The 14,633-nt window shown below is 44.5% G+C and overlaps 1 protein-coding gene across 1 annotated transcript; it reads left to right on the forward strand.

Annotated features, from left to right (window-relative positions):
* Positions 1–313: 313 nt before the first annotated feature.
* LOC311114794 (ephrin type-A receptor 4) lies at positions 314–14,586 on the forward strand (the record flags this gene model as incomplete). Its single annotated transcript, XM_084190035.1, has 12 exons — positions 314–438; positions 649–808; positions 1,639–1,750; positions 3,138–3,196; positions 5,228–5,341; positions 5,812–5,997; positions 11,261–11,322; positions 11,548–11,757; positions 11,896–12,045; positions 12,245–12,438; positions 14,030–14,188; positions 14,363–14,586. Coding segments are annotated over 12 exons (1,646 nt in total), but the record flags the coding sequence as incomplete, so codon positions are not given.
* Positions 14,587–14,633: the final 47 nt, after the last annotated feature.

Raw genomic sequence — 14,633 nt, forward strand, 5'->3', positions numbered from 1 at the left:
GGCATTGGGATGGATTGTTTTTATGTTTTCCAACCGTTTGTCTTAGCAATAGAGCTTCACCATTGGACTACTTAGCTTTAGCACTGTAGCCGTAGCCATTTAGCTATACAGCGCCTAAGCCCTTTGACTGGGAGCCAAGCTGACAGACAGACGGAGTTGATTGCCTCATGGCATGGTCTGGTGTTTGACTTTCTCAGAAAGAGCAATAGGAAAGAAACAGAAACAGACTTAGTGTCTCAAAGGGTCAAAACAACAAGACAGAAAAGGTAAATGCTAAAATCTCTCTCTTTTTCTCTTTTCTTTCTGTCCATAGCCCCGTCTCCCGTCAACTCCATCCAGGCCAAGGACATTACCAGACACACCATCTCCCTGGCCTGGCAGCAGCCTGAGAAAGCCAACGGGGTCATCCTGGAGTACGAGGTCAAATACTACGAGAAGGTGAGGTGGGAAATGCAGTTCTCTGGGAAATGCAGTTTTTTCCCTTAGGCTTCAAAATAACATTGAACTTGACAGGTTGAGAATTCTCAATTTTTATGAACAGTGAAAAGGTGACAACCCGACACTGTAGCCTTTCACGGAGCTGAAGTAAGAGCCTTTGACATGCCAGGAAAACCACCTCAACTATTTTCATCCCTCTCTCTCCTTCAGGACCAGAATGAGAGGAGTTATCGCATCATCAAGACGTCGTCTAGGAACACTGACATCAAAGGCCTGACCCCTCTGACCTCCTACGTGTTCCACGTGCGCGCTCGCACCGCCGCCGGCTACGGAGAGTTCAGCGCTCCCTTCGAGTTCATGACAAACTCTGGTGAGTGGGGAGCTACCTTGACAGCATCGCACAAATCACTGTGATGATGTCATAGTGACACAGAGCAAGTGACAACATGTGTTCTGTTTTAGCACGCGCTACCCTCTTACATCTTTCTCACAGCTTCTGACATGTTGGAACATGAATGTTATAGTCATAGTGTCAGATACTGATATCACTTGTTTTAATATATCTGAATAACACCTAAATAACCTCATAAAATTATAAAACATTCAACAAACATTCAAACTCATAAGCATAAAAATGACTGTTATGAACAGTCCTATGTCATCTGATCTCCCCTGTCATGTGGGCAGGATGACGTCTGTTCTGTCCTATAGTGAAACCTTCTAGGCACAGGTGTCTCTTTGTGATGAGATAGAGATAGAGATAGAGATAGAGATATAGATAGAGATAGAGATAGAGATAGTGACCCATGATAATTACACGCTGAAGCACACAGCTCTTTGCTGGGTGGACTGGTACTGCATTGTGTCTCAATGGGGACTCATAAAATTTAGGATAGGGAACAGGGACAAATACTCTGGGCCACACACAGAGGGAGAGAGTAAGGAGAGGAGGTTAATGATGATGGCCAATAGAACATGTACTGTAGGTTTTAAGTCTCTGGACCTGATCAGACTGAATGAAATTGACGTTACTCTGTCTCCGTCCACCCACTCTTTCTCTACCTCTCCTTTTTCTCTCTCTCTTTCTCACTGCATTTGTATTCCTCTCACTTTTCACTCCCCTGTCTTCTCCTCCTCTTTCTTCTCCCTCCCTCCTTTTCTCTCTCTCTCTCTCCCTTCTTCCCTTCCTCTCATATTCAGTTCCAGCTCCTATCATCGGAGATGGGACTAACTCCACAGTGTTGCTGGTGTCTGTGGTGGGCAGTGTTGTTCTCCTCCTCATCCTCATCAGTGCCTTCGTCATCAGCAGGAGGTGAGACTCATCCCCCTTCTCTCTCTCTCTCTCTCTCTCTCTCTCTCTCTCTCTCTCTCTCTCTCTCTCTCTCTCCTTGCCTCTATCTCTCTCTCCCTGCCTCTATCTCTCTCTCTCTCCCTGCCTCTCTCCGTGCCTCTCTCTCCCTGTCTCTCTCTCTCTCTCTCTCTCTCTCTCTCTCTCTCTCTCTCTCTCTCTCTCTCCCTATCTCTCTCTCTCCCTTTCTTTCTCTCTCTCTCTCTCTCTCTCTCCTCTCTCTCTCTCTCTCTCTCTCTCTCTCTCTCTCTCCATGATGAGAATGTCTTGCTTGGCAGCTGCAGAGTCAGGCTCTAAAAAGTGGCTGTCACAATAAGTGCACGCACACACACACGCACACACAGCCCCAGTCAGTGATGTGTAGCCACATGATTGATGGTGTGACAGCTGAAGAGATGTAATCAGCGACCCTCGCTCCTCTTCTCCCACTCCATCGCCTCTTTCCTCTCTCCCCCTCTCCTCCCTCCATCTCGATCCCTCTATCTCTCGCTGTGGCTGTAATATGGGGCGGTAGTTCGTTTCTGTGAGAGCGAGAGAGAGAGGCAGCAGGTGGATTTGCAGTGAACCAATCAGAGGGTGTTAACCAGTGAGCAGTAGAGCAGGACAAAGCAGTGACACACAGATGGGATTTCATGCAGATGGGGTCTCTCTCTTCACGCTTTAACCACGCTCTGTCTTTTACTGGCCTGTGTGTGTGTGTGTGTGCACTCCTGTGTGATTGCACACTTCTATATGTATGAGAGAGAGAGTGTGGGTGCTGGAGAGGGGAATGTTTGTGTGTGTGTGTTTATTTATTTATTTATTTTTTATTTAACTAGGCAAGTCAGTTAAGAACAAATTCTTATTTACAATGACGGCCTACACCGGCCAAACCCGGACGACGCTGGGCCAATTGTGCGCCGCCCTATGGGACTCCCAATCACGGCTGGTTGTGATACATCCTGGAATCGAACCAGGGGGTCTGTAGTGACGCCTCAAGCACTGAGATGCAGTGCCTTAGACCGCTGCGCCACTCGGGAGCCCGAGTGTGTGTGTGTGATTGCGGCTCTTCCAGCCAAGCAGGTGGCCGTCTTTGATTCATATTCATTTACGGTAACTGTCTGTCATTGTGTCTTGACCATCCTGAGGGGAGGGGTGAGTGGGTAGCGCTCTGCGTGGCTCATAGAGCTGTTTAACAGTCATTAAAAGGACAGAGAGCCACATTGTCATGTTTAAAAGTGATTAGTGCAACATTGTCCTGCACATCTGGTGGTCTGAGACAGCCAGTGAACACATCAATAATAACACCATGGACTTGCTCTGTGGTGCTGAACCTAGCTAACCACGTCGGCCATGTTGTTTCTGTCCCCAGAAGGAGTAAGTACAGCAAGGCCAAGCAGGATGCTGATGAAGAGAAACACCTACACCAAGGTAGACCACTCACTGTACTCATCCTATGCTAGTAGCAACGTTCACTGATGAGCGACACCATTCATTATTTCATTGTTGCCAGAAGGGCCTCTGAAAATATTATGAAATTGGTTAATAGAGTAATAAAAAAAATATGTGGTAAAAAAATGTGGATTAAATGTGTATTCCAAAAGTAATGCCATATACAGTGGGGGAAAAAAAGTATTTAGTCAGCCACCAATTGTGCAAGTTCTCCCACTTAAAAAGATGAGAGAGGCCTGTAATTTTCATCATAGGTACACGTCAACTATGACAGACAAATTGAGAGAAAAAAATCTAGAAAATCACATTGTAGGACTTTTAATGAATTTATTTGCAAATTATGGTGGAAAATAAGTATTTGGTCACCTACAAACAAGCAAGATTTCTGGCTCTCACAGACCTGTAACTTCTTCTTTAAGAGGCTCCTCTGTCCTCCACTCGTTACCTGTATTAATGGCACCTGTTTGAACTTGTTATCAGTATAAAAGACACCTGTCCACAACCTCAAACAGTCACACTCCAAACTCCACTATGGCCAAGACCAAAGAGCTGTCAAAGGACACCAGAAATAAAATTGTAGACCTGCACCAGGCTGGGAAGACTGAATCTGCAATAGGTAAGCAGCTTGGTTTGAAGAAATCAACTGTGGGAGCAATTATTAGGAAATGGAAGACATACAAGACCACTGATAATCTCCCTCGATCTGGGGCTCCACGCAAGATCTCACCCCGTGGGGTCAAAATGATCACAAGAACGGTGAGCAAAAATCCCAGAACCACACGGGGGGACCTAGCGAATGACCTGCAGAGAGCTGGGACCAAAGTAACAAAGCCTACCATCAGTAACACACTACGCCGCCAGGGACTCAAATCCTGCAGTGACAGTCGTGTCCCCCTGCTTAAGCCAGTACATGTCCAGGCCCGTCTGAAGTTTGCTAGAGTGCATTTGGATGATCCAGAAGAGGATTGGGAGAATGTCATATGGTCAGATGAAACCAAAATATAACTTTTTGGTAAAATCTCAACTCGTCGTGTTTGGAGGACAAAGAATGCTGAGTTGCATCCAAAGAACACCATACCTACTGTGAAGCATGGGGGTGGAAACATCATGCTTTGGGGCTGTTTTTCTGCAAAGGGACCAGGACGACTGATCCGTGTAAAGGAAAGAATGAATGGGGCCATGTATCGGGAGATTTTGAGTGAAAACCTCCTTCCATCAGCAAGGGCATTGAAGATGAAATGTGGCTGGGTCTTTCAGCATGACAATGATCCCAAACACACCGCCCGGGCAACGAAGGAGTGGTTTCGTAAGAAGCATTTCAAGGCCTAACCAGTCTCCAGATCTCAACCCCATAGAAAATCTTTGGAGGGAGTTGAAAGTCTGTGTTGCCCAGCGACAGCCCCAAAACATCACTGCTCTAGAGGAGATCTGCATGGAGGAATGGGCCAAAATACCAGCAACAGTGTGTGAAAACCTTGTGAAGACTTACAGAAAACGTTTGACCTGTGTCATTGCCAACAAAGGGTATATAACAAAGTATTGAGAAACTTTTGTTATTGACCAAATACTTATTTTCCACCATAATTTGCAAATAAATTCATTAAAAATCCTACAATGTGATTTTCTGGATTTTTCTTTCTCATTTTGTCTGTCATAGTTGACGTGTAACTATTATGAAAATTACCGGCCTCTCTCATCTTTTTAAGTGGGAGAACTTGCACAATTGGTGGCTGACTAAATACTTGTTTTCCCCACTGTAACATTTATGACAGTGTTCTCCAGTGAAAACCTATTGACAAGATAAATACATTAATATTATTTTAATGAAATATAACTCTGAAATAAGAGTTATTACACCAATCTAACAGAGACATTGGATGGAGAGATGAGGAATGAAATGATAAAGGAGAAGAGAGAGGTGAAAGAGAGGAAGGCAGTATAAAATGAAGAACAGAGGGGGCTCTACTGGTCAGAATGCATTAACCTTCCCTTTTCTCTCCTTTCTCTCAGGAGTGAGGATATACGTAGACCCATTTACCTACGAAGACCCCAACCAGGCTGTCCGAGAGTTTGCCAAGGAGATCGACGCTTCCTGTATTAAGATTGAGAAAGTAATTGGTATCGGTACGGACTGGACTTACTAATGCACATACTTTTACTATGTCCACATGACCGTTCTTTCAGACTGGTAATATTTGGCCAGACTCATTGGGTCAATAGAGCAATAAAATGACTTGGAAGGGAAAATATAATGTTCCTGTTTTCCCCTGCCTGCCAGTGGAAAAAGTCAGCCGGTGACCAAATAATAGAAAAGAATCAATAGCCATTTCCCTCTCTCTTGCTCTCTTTCTGCTCGACTGAGAAGGAGGGAATGGGGATCAGAGGGGGTCGATCAATGATTAAAGTACAGTCCCCCTTCCCACCCCCACCTGTTCCCTTCTTTCCCTCTACTAGAAATAAGTGTGTGGTACCTGTTATTAGGTATTTTCTTGACCATGTTAAAAAAGTGAAAATGTATGAGTATGTATTTTCTTGTGAGTTTGATAAGGTGTGTGTGTGTGTGTTTTATAATAAGGTGTGTATGTGTGTTCCAGGTGAGTTTGGGGAGGTGTGCAGCGGTCGTCTGAAGATGCCAGGGAAGAGGGAGATCTGTGTGGCCATTAAGACCCTGAAGGCGGGATACACCGACAAGCAGAGGCGGGACTTCCTGTCTGAGGCCAGCATCATGGGCCAATTCGACCATCCAAACATCATTCACCTGGAGGGAGTGGTCACCAAGTGTAAGTAGGCTCCTGATTGGAGGATTTGTAGCTAAATTACAATCATTTCAAATGATTTAAAAGGTATATTTTAAATAAATATGAGTAAATCAAAGTATTGTGGAGCTGATAATATAGAAACCCAATCATATACTCTATATTTTTCCTATGGACAACATAAAATGTGAGGAGACAAAATAAACAAGCTCAGATAAAGACTCTCTGTAAATCATTACAAACCACGTCTGTGGTTTTGGGTGAGTTTGGAGATAGCAAGGGCGGGAGGGGGGGTCGTTCACATCCCAGCCCTGTTACCCAGAGGTCAGTGGGTAGGGCTGGGGGTGGTGTGGGTCTGGACATGGAGCCCATCCTGGGAATCCCCAGGTGGTTGGAGTCCAGATGGAACAGGTCTGATGCAGGTCGGCTACAGGGGCTAATGTGTCCTGCGCTGTAGCTAGCTCATTAATCATGGTGTCAGCTATAAATGTGTTTGGGGTTAGAGAGTGATACCCTATCTGCAGGACAGACCCTGTACTGCCGCCACACCAGACGCTGGCTTCTTACCCCTTCACCCCTTCTTGTTTAGAGTGTGTGTTGGGGGAGGGGGGTGTACATTTGGGAAACTAGTAATGCATTGTGTGTGTTTGTGTTTGAGAGAGAGAGTTTGTATTGATGTCATACTGGTTTAGCGTTTTATTTATACATGTATTTTACTATGAATGTGTGTCTGTTCACCTTTGATTAGGTACGTGTGTGTTAGTGTTACCTCAGAGTCCCAGTTATCTTGGCTGTTGGCTGGTTAGATGGACAGACTGGTTTAATGAATTGTGACAGAACAGCCAGCCCCATCTGTCCTCTTCTCTAGGAGATAAGACCAATCACAGCCAGCCATTCAGTCTGCACAGCCACAGCCTAACACGACTGAACCATACACACCACAGACCTGATCACTTATCACACATCAGACCTCTCAACGGAGAGAGAGAACCCAGAGAGGAGAAGGAGGAAGTGGGAGAAAGAGAGAGGTAGGGGAAGGGAGCAGCGAAGGGAATCAGAGATAAAGGAAGGAAATAAATAGGAGATGAGCAGGAGAGAGAGGATGCGATTGAGAGATAGAGAGAAGGAGGATAAAAAATGTGAGAGGGAGTGAGATTAGGAGAGAGGAGAGCGCAGGAGAGGGGTATAGTGGGGGGTAGAACCATATCCGCAGGAAGTAGGGTTGCTGAGGGTGCTGCAGCACCCCCTGAAAATCACAAGGAAATAATAATTTTACAAACGTTTTGGGGATAATTTCCCCCCCCCCACCAAATTAGTGCACTAGGTCTTTAATTACTCCAGTATAAGCGGAGTGAAGCAAAATACGCATCAGCAGTAAAAAGAAAAATCACACCCCCACCCCTAAACATCTTGTCGTGACCATGGGTAGAGCGATTGAGACAGGCTGAAAGACAAACAGACACGGAGAAAGAGATGAAGATAATGAGTAAATGAGATACCAAACTGGAAACACAAATAGATTTAAAAAGAGAGAAAGTTTAAGCGAGGAGAGGACTGCATCCAATATCCTTCTCCTTCCCTCTCCCCTTCCTCCAGTCTTTGTAATGACAAAAAGCTTGATGCCCGTTTCTCTGCAATTAGTCCTTCACACTTGAGTGTGTCGGTGGAATCTATTAAGAATCCATTATTTGAATTTGAATCCCTCCCTATTCCAATCTAGTTAAAAGGGACTTCCATCTCGCCTCAGTACGGCAGCACTGCATGTCCAAGAGGCCAATTAAGTCTTATTAATTATTGATGAAGACTAAATATGCACTAAATACACAAATAGGCTAAAATCAGAGACTCAGAGCTGAGCCAGTATAGCCTGTCATCTTGGCCCTTTATTTATTTTTTCTTAGCGTCACTCTGACATAATTAAAAACCCTGGCCATCCATCGTTAGTCGTTAAAACACTTTGAGGCTTCCCAGCTTTCCTTTAGGAAATGACGCATTTAAATTCCCACATTTACATAATGTAAGCGCTGCTAAATTAGAAAGGATCCTTTTGTAAAAAAATAAGGAAATAAAGAACGCTCCAGTGAGGGTTAGTAGCATGCCTCTTTGTGTTCTCCCAGCAGCGTCTGCTCTCTATAATAACGTTCCCCTAACATTACCTCAACGTTATCCAAACATTATTTTATACGTTGTCCTCTACCCTTCCCTAGCCATTGTTTTGGCAGGTGATAATCGGCCTATTGGCGGGGCCCCTGCCCAGAGTTCATTGCCAAAGGCGGTGGGGCGTATTCAGTAAACAAGATATTAGCATGCAAATAGGCTGGGAGGAAGAGGGCTGGGCTGAGAAGGGGCGAGCTGAGGGTCGTAGGTCAGACGCTCCTCAGACTTGGTTGGCGAGCTGTCAATCAGCGGCGGCCCGGGGGCAGCAGGGGAGAACAAAACAGAACAAAGATGGTTGACAAAGAGGCTCCCCTCTCAAGTTGAACTCCACTTCCTCCTTGGGGCGTTGCTAAAGCCCTGTAAGTCATGGATCGGCAATCACGCGCCGCACAGAGCCGTGACTGACAGCCTCTTGGCAATCAGATTGGTCCAATGCAGAGTTGGAGAACTTCACCTTTAGACCCTGAAACTACTAACTACTTTACTCACTGGAATTAGACACTAATAACTATGAAACACTCTAATAACTCTCAAATATGTGAGGAAATGTAGCTCTAATAACAGTTAAAATGTGAGTATGTAATGTACATGTTTTAAGTCATTCATAATCATAGCACAGTAGGTAACAATTCCAAGAGGAGTTAAAAGTAAACTCTTCGGTATGTGTTTGATGTATGGCTGGTTAGGCACCATCTTGCTAGTGCTATGGGACAATCCACACTCCGCCTCCATCTCTCCCCCCCGCCTCCCCTCTACCCCTGCCTCCCCTCTCCCCCCTCCTCCCCTCTACCTCCCAGAGCCACACAAAGACACAAACCTTCACAGAACCACCAGGGAATCTCCCTCCTGCTGAAAGAAAGAGACAGACGCTCCCACGAGAGAGAGGGAGAGAGAAAGAGAGAGAGAGATGGGAGGACAAAGGGCAGAAAGTAGTGACAGGGATGGAGAGTGACATGGAAAAAGAGAAAGTGTGAGAGGGAGAAAGAAATGAGAGAGGATGTGGAGAGTGACAGAATGTACATAACTTTGGCATGAAAGGGGGAAAGGAGCAGAGAGAAAGGTGAATGACATAAATAGACAGATTGTCATAGATGAATAGAAATTGTGTGTGTATCTACAGTGCCTTCAGAAAGTATTCATACCCCTTGACTTATTCCACATTTTGTTGTGCTAAAGCCTGAATTCAAAATGTATTCAATATATTTTTTCTCTCACCAATCTACACACAAAACCCCCTAATGACAAAGTGAAAACATGTTTTTTAGAAATGTTAGCAAATTTATTGCAAATAAAATACAGAAATATCTAATTTACATAAGTATTCACACCACTGAGTCAATTATTTGTAGAAGCACCTTTGGCAGCGATTACAGCTGTGAGCCTTTCTGGGTAAGTCTCTAAGAGCTTTCCACACCTGGATTGTGCAACATTTGCCCATTTATTATTTTCAAAATACTTCAATCTGTCAAATTGGTTGTTGATCATTGCTACACAACCATTTTCAGGTCTTTCTATAGATTTTCAAGTAGATTTAAATCAAAACTGTAACTCGGCCATTCAGGAACATTCACTATTTTCTTGGTAAGCAACTCCAGTGTAGATTTGGCCTTGTGTTTTAGGTTTTTGTCCTGCTGAAAGTTGAATTAATCTCCCAGTGTCTGGTGGAAAGCAGACTGAACCAGGTTTTCCTCTAGGATTTTGCCTGTGCTTAGCGCCATTCCGTTTCTTTTTTATCCTTAAAAACTCTCCAGACCTTAACAATTACAAGCATACCCATAACATGATGCAGCCACCACTATGCTTGAAAATATGGAGAGTGGTACTCAGTAATGTGTTGAATTGGATTTGCCTCAAACATAACACTTTGTATTCATGACAAAAATGTAATTGCTTTGCCACATTTTTAGCAAACAGGATGCATGTTTTGGAATATTTTCCTTCTGTACAGGCTTCCTTCTTTTCACTCTGTCGATTAGGTTAGTATTGTGGAGTAACTGCAATGTTGTTGATCCATCCTCAGTTTTCTCCTATCACAGCCATTAAATCTGTAACTGTTTGGCCTCATGGTGAAATCCCTGAGCAGTTTCCTTCCTCTCCGGCAACTGAGTTATGAAGGACGCATGTATCTTTGTAGTGACTGAGTGTGTTGATACACCATCCAAAGTGTAATTAATAATTTCAACATGCTCAAAGGGATATTCAATGTCTGCTTTTTTCTTTTTTTAAATCTACCAATAGTTGCCTTTGCGAGGCATTGGAAAACATCCCTGGTCTTTGTGGTTGAATCTGTGTTTGACATTCACTGCTTGACTGAGGGACCTTACAGATAATTGTAGGTGTGGGGTACGGAGATGAGGTAGTCATTCAAAAATCATGTTACACACTATTATTGCACACAGAGTGAGTCCATGCAACTTGTTATGTGACTTGTTAATCACATTTTTTATCCTGAATTTAATTAGGCTTGCCATAATAAAGGGGTTGAATACTTATTGACTCAAGACATTTCAGCTTTCATTTTAAACGAGTTTGTAAACATTTTGAAAAAACATAATTCCACTTTGACATTATGGGGTATTGTGTGTAGGCCAGTGACAAAAAAGTATACATTTAATCAATTTTAAATTCAGGCTGTAAAAAGTCTAGGGGTGTGAATACTTTCTGAAGTGACTGTAACGTTATGTGCACATTTCTTGGATATTTGCTCATTAGTTTACTTGATTGTGTGTGTGTGAGTGTGTGTGGGTTGGTGTTATGTTACAGTAGAGATCCCTCTCTGTGTGTAGAGTAAGTGGGAGACATGAGGACACACTGTTACACTGAACTAATTAAATTACTACGGGACTGAGACTAATGGTGTACCCCCCCCCACACACACACACACACACACCCAACATACACCACACACACACACACACACACACACACACACACACACACACACACACACACACACACACACACACCCCTGAGAAGCACTGCTCTCCTCTTGCGTTGGGCAGTGATGTGCATAATTTACCTCCATAATCATCTGCCTTTCATTTTCTCTCCTCTCTCCCTTTCTCTCTCTCTCCCTCTCCCTCCCTCTCCCTCCCTACCTCCCTCCCTCTCTCCCTCTCTCTTTCTTCAGGTAAACCAGTGATGATTATCACAGAGTACATGGAGAATGGTTCGCTGGATGCATTTCTGAGGGTAAGTGATACAGTGTGTGTGTGGATTCAACTCTGTGTGTGGTATGTGTCTGCTTACGTATGTTCAGAACTCTAGCTTGACTATTACAGCCGTTATCCGCTTAATGAATGTCAAACAAGCAACATCATCAAGATTATGATTACTTACTCTACTCTACAATCATCATCACATCCTGCCACTGCATACAAACATTACCTAACATGATTTGTTTGTTTGCTTCTCTAGAAGAATGACGGGCGTTTCACGGTGATCCAGCTGGTGGGCATCTTGCGTGGCATCGCGTCGGGCATGAAGTACCTGTCTGATATGAGCTATGTCCACAGAGACCTGGCTGCACGCAACATCCTGGTCAACAGCAACCTGGTGTGTAAGGTGTCTGACTTCGGCATGTCACGAGTACTGGAGGACGACCCCGAGGCTGCATACACCACCAGGGTAAGAGTGTGTGTGTGCACAAGTTTGTGTGTGTGTGTGGCTGTAGTGTTAATCAATTTCAGCATTTTATGCTTGTATGTATCTATGTATTTGGTACAGTGTGAGCGATACTTACAGCCTGTTACCTGTCAATCACAGGGAGGGAAGATCCCCATTCGCTGGACAGCCCCAGAGGCCATCGCCTACAGGAAGTTCACCTCGGCCAGCGACGTGTGGAGCTACGGCATCGTCATGTGGGAAGTGATGTCGTATGGGGAGAGGCCATATTGGGACATGAGTAACCAGGATGTAAGTCTACAATAAGAACATATTCAGGTTTAAAACGTAAAATAATAATTATGTTATGTCATTATAAAAAGTATTATCTGTGCAATTACAGCTGTACAATTTTCATGATTCCATCCTATTATTCAATTATAAAAATTGTAATCTAGCTCACAGTCTACCGTCAACCCTAACCTCTAACCTTTGCCCTCTCTCCCCCCAGGTGATCAAGGCCATAGATGAGGGGTACAGGCTTCCCCCACCCATGGACTGCCCCGTGGCACTGCACCAGCTGATGCTGGACTGCTGGCAGAGGGAGAGGGGCGACAGGCCCAAGTTTGGCCAAATCGTCAACATGCTGGACAAACTGATCCGGAACCCCAACAGCCTGAAGAGGACTGGAGGAGAGACCACACGGTGAGACAGGGATTTCCTGGTTTATTCACTATTATTGGAATGTGTGTAATCAGTACTGTTTTATATACTTCCATACAACATTAACTGAATGGTACACCTTGTAAAATACAGTATGCGTTCTAATAGAGTTGAGAATTACAATGGTAGCTAGCAGTATGTAATAAAAAGCCCCCTTTAAATAGGAGCCATTACTCCTAGGAAGACTTATGTGTGTTTATAGACCCAGAACTAGTCGGGGAGGGAAGTCTTTTCCACTTTAACACAGGGAGAGAGGGAGAGAGAGAGAGGGCGAGAGACGGGGAGAAGGGGAGAGAGAGTCCTAGAGGAGTAATTAGTGGAACTGAATCCCATGAACAGCTTTTACAGTTAAAGAAGGGGGAGGGATGTTCTACAGGGGTGGGGGTGGGGAGGGGGTGTAGCAACATATCAAATCCACATACTGGTTCCATGGCTCAGGGTGGTAGAGATGGAGAAAGACGCTCAAAGCACCACAGTATTTCACAACAACTTTCGCAACAAAGTAAGGGGCCTGTGTACTACCCCAGAGCTCCCCCCACCCCACCCTGACCCCTCCAACAGTCCCCAGCCCCCCCAGCCAGACCAAAGTGGCGCTTGAACCCAGCAGCCCAAGCCTTTCAGCCAACACCTGTTAAATTATGGAGGAGGGGAGGAGGGGAGGAGGGGAGCAGTGGAGCGGGACCGTAGTGAGCGTGCTCAATCCCTCACCTCGGCCACACCAGTCCTGGGTAAATATTTGATGGCAGACATCGTTGTGAAGGAGGGATGGAGGGATGGAAAAGGAGGGGGAATGTAGTTCTCTGTTGGTGTGTGCCTTTAAAGAACGACATGAGTCATGATGAATATCTGCATGCTGGGGGAGAAGCAGTGTGAGGTTAAAGCCACAGTGTGTGTTGTTAATGTTTTCTATTTAAATAAGGATTAACTAACCGTGTCAGTGACACCAGGGAGAAACTGTGTTTCACTTGGCTTCTGTCTTGGAGGACAAATAGAGATGGGAGGCATGCTAGCGCTTAGTTTGACTAACCTGCTGATTCCATCAGAAAAAATATGTGACAGAAAGATAGAAGAGAGGCTGAAGAATTACAGTTCCTTTTTCAAAGTTTCAGGGTAGACTGTAGTTCACATGTGCCTGGCCCCTGGGATAGGCTAACGTCAGATGATGAAAAACATCACTACCCATAAGGCCAGAGGGCACCGTGTCTCTCCCTCCTCCTCAGGTCCTGATTTAATTGGTTGAGTAACAGGTGAGGTGATGTAAGAAACAAGAGCAGTGCCATTCTAATCCATCAGTTTCTTACTGCCAAGTCATTTGACAACAGTTTCTCAAAATGGTGGTTTAGGTAGCTTGATACACAGTTAGTGGGTTGAGGCTTATTCATTTTGGTCAATGGGTGAAGATTGCAGTTATAAAAAAAATAAAGTATTTATTTATTTGGTGGGTCAAAAGAAAACATACTAAAGATTTAGGTGGGTTAGACAACAGAAAGGTTTAGGTACCGTTGCTTTAATATAGTGGAAGTTGTCTGGATGTAGACTGACCCTCTCCCACTCCATCCCTCTCTGTCCCCAGACCCAGTACCACCCTCCTGGAGCCGGTCAGCCCGGAGGTGGCCTCGGCCCTGGGCTCTGTGGAGGACTGGCTGCAGGCCATCGGCATGGAGAGATACAGTGACAACTTCACCGCAGCAGGATACACCACCCCAGAGGCTGTGGTTCATATGACACAGGAGTGAGTTATGCTTGGTTTACTCAGCATCCAGGAGAGACTTGTCTGACTTTTTTACTCAGTTATATAAGGTTGGGTTGGCACCTAGAGAGGCTGTTTAATCTAACATATGAATCAGAAAGCTATCATAGTTTGTCTTGGTTCCTAATGTTTTCTTTCCTCCTCTTGTTAAAACAGGGACATGGGCCGAATTGGAATCTCCTCAGCTTCACACCAGAATAAAATCCTGACCAGCGTCCAGGGAATGCTCTCCCAAATGCAACAGATGCAAGGCAGAATGGTTCCGGTCTGATCCAGGAGAAGGAAACAACTTAATTTCTTACGGATAATAAAAATAAAATATAAAAAGACAAATTAACAATCAAATTGTTTACCTCATCCATGCACTTTAAATTGGATTTAAAAGAAGAAGAGAAGAACAAGAAGAAGAAAAGTGGGAAAAAAATGC

This window comes from Coregonus lavaretus (assembly GCF_964263955.1).
Source record: "Coregonus lavaretus genome assembly, contig: HAP1_SCAFFOLD_4922, whole genome shotgun sequence".
Lineage (NCBI taxonomy): Eukaryota > Metazoa > Chordata > Actinopteri > Salmoniformes > Salmonidae > Coregonus > Coregonus lavaretus.